This window comes from Cucurbita moschata, unplaced genomic scaffold (assembly GCF_002738365.1).
Source record: "Cucurbita moschata cultivar Rifu unplaced genomic scaffold, Cmos_1.0 Cmo_Scf00011, whole genome shotgun sequence".
In the NCBI taxonomy this organism is placed as follows: domain Eukaryota; kingdom Viridiplantae; phylum Streptophyta; class Magnoliopsida; order Cucurbitales; family Cucurbitaceae; genus Cucurbita; species Cucurbita moschata.
The window spans coordinates 5,263,587-5,270,511 of record NW_019268527.1 but is presented as its reverse complement, the minus strand read 5'-3'; the positions used below and the strand labels follow the sequence as shown (position 1 = coordinate 5,270,511).

At 39.2% G+C, this 6,925-nt stretch overlaps 3 protein-coding genes across 3 annotated transcripts in view; 2 read left to right on the top strand and 1 right to left on the bottom strand.

Annotated features, from left to right (window-relative positions):
• LOC111449939 (ABC transporter G family member 4-like) overlaps window positions 1–396 on the top strand; it is a 2,598-nt gene extending 2,202 nt beyond the window's left edge. The window contains 2 exon segments of the mRNA XM_023090031.1: window positions 129–184; window positions 187–396. Coding sequence (XP_022945799.1) covers window positions 129–184; window positions 187–264 — 134 coding nt within the window. The 3' untranslated portion in view covers window positions 265–396.
• Window positions 327–3,621, bottom strand: LOC111449933 (protein SGT1 homolog). The gene is made up of 10 exons (XM_023090025.1): window positions 3,348–3,621; window positions 2,961–3,030; window positions 2,665–2,789; window positions 2,351–2,480; window positions 2,065–2,161; window positions 1,917–1,982; window positions 1,502–1,637; window positions 939–1,021; window positions 750–854; window positions 327–658 (listed from the first exon to the last, which is right to left on the bottom strand). The coding sequence occupies exons 1-10, from the start codon at window positions 3,505–3,507 to the stop codon at window positions 551–553; spliced, it is 1,080 nt and encodes a 359-aa protein (XP_022945793.1). The 5' UTR covers window positions 3,508–3,621; the 3' UTR covers window positions 327–550.
• A 445-nt stretch (window positions 3,622–4,066) lies between these two features.
• LOC111449930 (pentatricopeptide repeat-containing protein At5g52850, chloroplastic) lies at window positions 4,067–6,807 on the top strand. Its single transcript, XM_023090019.1, has one exon. It carries the CDS (start codon window positions 4,088–4,090, stop codon window positions 6,719–6,721), a length of 2,634 nt encoding a protein of 877 aa, XP_022945787.1. The 5' UTR covers window positions 4,067–4,087; the 3' UTR covers window positions 6,722–6,807.
• The last annotated feature ends 118 nt before the right edge of the window (window positions 6,808–6,925 follow it).

Below are 6,925 nucleotides of genomic sequence, written 5' to 3'. Positions count from 1 at the left end.
GGGGGGGGGGGGGGGGGGGGGGGGGGGGGGGGGGGGGGGGGGGGGGGGGGGGGGGGGGGGGGGGGGGGGGGGGGGGGGGGGGGGGGGGGGGGGGGGGGGGGGGGGGGGGGGGGGGGGGGGGGGGGGATGTGTTGGAGAAGAGAGAGGGCTGGACGAGACGCAGCGGTGGAGGAATGTTTACATGCTTTGGTGGGGTTTTTTGTGTTCTATCGTCTTCTTTGTTTGGTTGTTTTGATTAGAAGGGTTTCCAGGTCTAACAAATGATTTCAATGTTTAGCAAAAGTCTCTATTTCGAGGCCCAAAGGCCCAAATATAAGCCCATTCCATTATTCTATATTTTGGTAGTCACTAAAAATAATTAGATGTAATGGAGGCATTTCTCAATCAATTTCTGAATACAAACATAGAGTTGCAAACGCAAGAAAATAAGCAAACACTTGGTTGTTGGTTTTACAGAAATCATCGTAGACAAAACCAAAACTGCAAACTGATAAGAAATCATTAAGCATCATCAACAAACCAATGGGAAATATTATGCTCTCTCTTCTCATCAGATCTCCCATTTCTTCAACTCCATACCATCTGGAGGGCTACCTTCCACCTTCTTCGTCCCGACCTCCTTCCAGTTCGTGGACAGGACCGTGCCATTCGACTCCACCTTAAACCCAAAGCAAATCAGCCAATTCAATCAATAATTCTCAAAAAAGAGGATGATTAAACATGTCGAAGTACTTGGAAGGAAGCCTTACAAATGATTTTTGCATGGCCCTTCTCGTATCCTCGTCAGCGTCCTTGTATATGTCTCGGAAAAACTTGTTCAAAGCTGCATCCCCGTCTAGTTTTTCGTCTTTCTCCTACAATAGAAAAACGAATAGTAGTAGTAAGGTCACTCCCCAAAAGAATAATATGAAAAGAAAAGACCATTCTTTCAAGCAGACCTCCTTTTTCACTTCAGCTTCAATTTTATCCCAATCTCTTTTGGGCTTAGAGGAGGGGTAAGAAGGCCTCTGAGATCCACTAGCTACAGAAATCACAAATCTTCATCAAGCTCAGAAACAGAAAACAGGGGAGACGCAAAACAAGCTTGATTATGTTACTTGTTGGAGGAAAAAAATTCCATTATGTTTCTCATAAATGAAACACCATCATTGATATAGGATATACATAGCTCCAGACACGATTACGATATAAACCTTTTGAATCAAGTGACTAATAATATGCTATTAGTTCAACAAGGGCATGATAGCTTAGTGCACCATAAATAATGCAACCAAGACCACACAATTTAGGCATGCAAAAACAGTCTGCAAACCCATTTGACAGCCAATATGCAGCGGCACGTTAAACAGATCACAAATTTTTGCTCACATTTTTTTATGTTAAATTCGAGCAGCTTAAGCATTGAATGAAGGCAATAGATCATGATCAGCCCATGCTAGTAATACAGTGTAGACCTTAGGAGAAGTTAAATGAAAAGTGTACAAAGAACAGATTCACCTACCGGGGACACTAATGCTCTGGGTAATTCTATTATCCTTTTTGAATTCAAGACTCGTCCAGGTTATTGGCTCAGCCTTTGCTAGACGAATTTCAATTTTGGTAGATAAAACCAAAAATTTGCACTTCTCGCGTATTATCTGTTTTGGACCAAATACAAAACATAAGAATTCTAACCAAAATCAGATGCATAAATAAGCATAATTTCCATGCTACCAGAAGAAACAAATGCTCGAATAAGAAAAAATAAAAACCACAAGGAAGTGAATCCATTGTAACAGTAAGAAAGAATATAAGAGTGAAGAGGACATAATCAAAGAAACTTCTTTTCAACATTTAAAACATTCCATCTTGTTTTGGATATCAAATAAAAACACCGCATTTCTCTCTTAAACAAGTTAAGAAAAGTCCGGCAATACCTTCCCAAATAAACGAGTCTGGAAACGATATGCATCTTCATCAGGAAGATTGATAGTAACACTCAACTGCAAACAAGCCATTAAATTTTCAATTAACCCTTTCATCGAATCATATTAAAAACAAATTAAGATTCAAGTGTAGTCGTACAATTTGTTCACCAAATTCAACAGCAACACTTTCAGCTGGTATGCCCTTCGCAAATATGGTCACAACCACTTCTTCCGGCTTCTGATAAAATTCGTGCCTGCACGAGTATTTGGAAGAAACTATGGTTATCATCTACACCATGATGCATCCTATAATGAAATACCTAATAACCTAAGTGCCAAAAGAATTAATGCAATTCAAGCTGAGAGGACGACCAAGAAGAAAAGGAGTGCAAAAAATTGAGAGAAAATATTTACTCCTACAAGAACAGATAAAAAGCAGCAACCTGAATTTCGGTTTGGCTTCGACTGTTGCCTGATGCAATTGATCACTCACAGGTACAACATTATTTGTTGGTAAAACAGGTTCCTGAACAGTTTCTTCAACGGATTCCTGCGGAAGATCGCCCATTTCCTCTGTTATGAAGATGTGGGCATCCATGAATTGGAAAAAATGTAAATGCTCTTTCCAAATAAGTCATTGATGTCAACTATGAACAAAAGAACCATGTTCAGACATAACAAAACTTAGCAAAGAAGATCCATCATCCTCATTGCAAGTTAACAACAAATTTAAACCGGTAAATTATCAAGCACATACCGGCAATGAGTTTTTCACATTCTTTTATTAAACTCGAAAATCTTGAATCTCCTGAGGCCATAGCAGAACCTGTCTCCAAGGCAACCTTCGCTGTTTGATATTCCTCGAGCTTCAGACACGCAGTGCTGAACCAAAGACAGACACAAGAGGAATACAAAGCTTAATGCGTAAATAAGCAGAATTTAAAGAATCAATATGAATGTCACGCGAAGTTGCAACCCTGAAAAACATAAGAATCTTGACTCTAAAGAATGGAATAGAACATCAGAAGCTACACAAGTAAGCATAATGCTTACCCTTTGCGCAAGTATGCTTTTGAATTTGAAGGGTCAAGTTCAATTGCTTTGTTAGCATCAGCGACAGCCTCTGCATGCATAAGCTCGAATCACAAAAAACTCTAGATAATTATCATCTACACTAAAATTAAGCAGAGAAAACTCACCTTCATTAATTAAACATAATCAACCGACTCTTCTAAAGAATCTCAAATCTACTATGCTTTTAACATTTGCTTCTTAGAAAAGCAGAAAATTGGCGTCCAAGTAAAGTATTCAGTACAAAGCACAATCAATGAAAGACTCTCCTTTGTCTAATTCGAATCTTTACAGAATCATTTCGAAGAACGATTTCCTAGTAAGAAACATCAGAAGGAAACATGAAATCCGAGCATATAAAAAAAATACCAGTGTAATGGCCGAGTTTGATGTTGGCCTGAGCGCGGTCAATGTAAAGCTCGGCTTTCTTGGGACTAAGAGCGATGGCCTGAGTGTAGAGCTCGACGGAAAGTTCGAAATGGTCATCGATAAATGCCTCCTTGGCCCTGGCTTCGAGATCGGACGCCATGAAAGAAGAACTTGAAAGCGTCGGAAAAATGAAAGAGGGTTCTGGAAGGGAGGGGAAGGGAGGGAAGGGGAAAGATCGTGATTTGTGAAAGAACTTGATTGACTTGGAAGTCTTGATAACTGATGTTAAGGCCTTTAAGGAGAAATGGCATATTAAAATTACATAACCCTTAAATATCCATATTTCTTTCAATAACATCCAAAAAAAATTAATCTTTTAAAAACATTTAAAATTATCTTGATTTATTATTATTGTATTAATAATTTCTATCAAAATATTAAGTACAATTAATTATTAGCTATTGATTATCATATTTAATTAATAAAAAAATTAATTTTAAAATTTTTAAAATTGTTTTATTTTGATGATAAAATTTTATCCTTCATTGCAATCTTAAAATATTTGAAAAATTAGTAACAAAAATATAAAAAGAAATAAATTTTAAATTTAGTTTATTTGAATTGTTAAAATGTTTTTATGAGATTTTAAAATTACTTAATTTGTAATTTCAACTAAATTTAAATTTAATATATATATATATACACAAGTCCAACTACAACAGAGCCTGGCAGGAGAAAACATGCTATGTAGAACAGTACCCAAGTTTGTCAATATAAATGAACTCTACCGTCTGGAAGAAGGCTGCTCTCAGCTCATTTCAATCTGCAATTCCAAATCCTTAAAAGAGGGCCTCTGTGTTCATAGCCCGATTATCAAGCTCGGTCTTCTTGGTAATTTGTATCTCAGCAATAATTTGCTATCTCTTTATGCAAAACGCTTTGGACTCAAACAAGCACGTAACCTGTTCGATGAAATGCCTGACAGAGATGTGGTGTCCTGGACTACAATGCAGGCTGCTTATGTTAGGCACGGAAACTACAATGATGCTTTTGAATTGTTTGATCTGATGACAACATTGGGAAATTCTCCAAATGAGTTCACGCTTTCAACTTTGATCCGATCGTGCTCCGAAACTAGAGAGTTGAAGCTTGGAAGTTGCGTCCATGGCTATGCCATCAAGGGTGGCTTTGAGTCAAAGCCAGTTCTGGGCTGCACCTTGATTGATTTGTATGCAAAGTGTGATTGTACTAAGGAAGCTTATGAAACTTTTAGGAACATGGATGATGCCGATACCGTTACTTGGACGACGATGATTTCTTCGTTAGTGCAAGCACAGAAATGGGCTGAGGCTCTCCAATTATACATCACCATGTTAGAGTCTGGGGTGGCTCCTAATGAGTTCACCTTTACCAAACTTTTAGCAACGACGAGTTTTATGGGTTTGAAATATGGGAAGTTACTCCATAGTCATTTGATATCATTGGGAGTCAATCTGAATGTCGTTCTAAAGACGGCCCTCGTCGATATGTACTCTGGATACCAAGAGTTAGAATATGCTACGAAGGTAGCAAATCAAACGCCTGAGAAAGATGTGTTTTTGTGGACATCTATTATCTCCTGCTTCAATCAAAATTCAAAGGTCAAGGAGGCTATTGCCGCATTTCTAGAGATGAGGATGTCTGGGATTCCACCCCACAGTTTCACATATTCCAGTGCTTTAAGTGCCTGCACATTGCTACCATCACTTGAATTAGGCAAGCAAATCCACTTGCAGGTAATCTTGGCTGGTTTGGAGGCTGATGTTTGTGCTGGGAGTGCACTAATTAATATGTACATGAAATCTGACTTGATAGATGATGCCTTGAGAGTGTTCGGGTCGATAGCTACCCCGAGTGTTATTTGTTGGACTTCTTTAATATCTGGTCTTGCTGAGCATGGTTTTGAACAAGATTGTTATAGATATTTTCTAGATATGCAAGCAGCCGGAGTGCAGCCGAATTCCTTCACTCTTTCTAGCATTCTTGGCGCCTGCAAAAATCAAATATCCATGTTCCATGGATATATACTAAAATCGATGGCTTACCACGATATCGTTGTAGGGAACGCTCTTGTGGATGCGTATGCTCGATCCGGGATGGTGGATGATGCTCGGCGAGTGATTAGAACTATGAAGCATCGGGATCCCATCACTTATACTAGCTTAGCCACGAGATTGAATCAAATGGGTGATCATGAAATGGCACTAAAAACCATTGATTCCATGCGTGCTGACAATGTCAAGATGGATGAAATTAGCTTGGCAAGCTTGGTATCTGCAGCAACTGGGGTAGGCACAATTGAAGCTGGGAAACAACTTCACTGCTATTCTTTGAGATATGGCTTAGACAATACGCGTTCAGTTAAAAATAGTTTGGTGGACTTTTATGGCAAGGTTGGATGCTTGAAGGATGCCTGCAAAGCTTTTGAAGAAATAACAGAGCCCGACGTTGTTTCTTGGAATGGATTGATATCTATATTAGCGCTCAACGGGCATATCTCCGCCGCGCTCTCTGCCTTCGATAACATGAGGTTAGCTGGTTTGAAGCCTGATTCTATCACATTGCTATCAGTACTTTCAGCTTGCAGTCAAGGTGGTTTGGTTGATTTTGGCATGCATTATTTCCAAACTATGAGAGAAACTCACAATATAGAACCGGCGTTGGATCATTATGTTTGTGTTATTGATCTCCATGGCCGCGCTGGGCAGCTAGAGAAGGCAATGGAAATTGTGGAAGGCATGCCATTTGAGGCAGATGCCAAGGTCTACAAGACATTGTTAAGCGCCTGCAAATTGCATAGGAACGTGCTGCTTGGAGAAGATGTGGCAAGAAGAGGACTTCAACTTGACCCATATGATTCATCTTTCTATTTGTTACTGGCTAGCTTGTACGATGAACTCGACCGACCCGATTTAAGCACGAAAACTCGTAAGCTAATGCGAGATCGTGGAATGAGAAAGAGTCCTAGCCAGAGCTGGGTAGAATTAAGCGGTAAGATTCATGTCTTCATCACAGGAGATAGATCACACCCTGAGATGAATGATATGGAAGAAAAGTTAGAGTTCCTGAGAGCGGAGTTCAAGAGTAGGGGCTTTTTGTATGGTGACGATGAAGATTCATGTCATCATAGTGAAAAATTAGCTCTTGCATTTGGTCTCGTCAGTATGCCTCCAAAAGGTGTTGTACGTATAATGAAGAACATAAGCATTTGCAGAGAATGTCATGACTTCATATTGCTTGCAACAAAGGTAGTAGAGAGGGAAATTGTTGTGAGAGATGGGAGCAGACTCCATGTGTTCAACAATGGAAGCTGCTCTTGCAAGCGCTACCCATGATCATGAACCTGCTACCATGTTTGGAGCTTTGCGGTTGCCCATAATTCATCTTCATTGATTTTGATTCTCAAAATCTTTCTTTATGGAAAAAAAAAAAAAAAATCCTTTATTTCAATTTTACGTCTAATAAGTCCACAAACATCTGTTATATATAAAATTGAATTTTATAGCTAAAAATCATAAGCTTCATATTCGTGTCTAATA

Coding starts and splice junctions, on each gene's coding strand:
- LOC111449933 (XM_023090025.1), bottom strand. CDS start 3,507: ATGGCGTCCGATCTCGAAGCCAGGGCCAAGGAGGCATTTATCGATGAC. Junction 2,790..2,960: donor AAAGCATACTTGCGCAAAGG/GTAAGCATTATG, acceptor TCTTTGGTTCAG/CACTGCGTGTCTGAAGCTCG. Junction 1,638..1,916: donor AGACTCGTTTATTTGGGAAG/GTATTGCCGGAC, acceptor GGTCCAAAACAG/ATAATACGCGAGAAGTGCAA.
- LOC111449930 (XM_023090019.1), top strand. CDS start 4,088: ATGCTATGTAGAACAGTACCCAAGTTTGTCAATATAAATGAACTCTAC.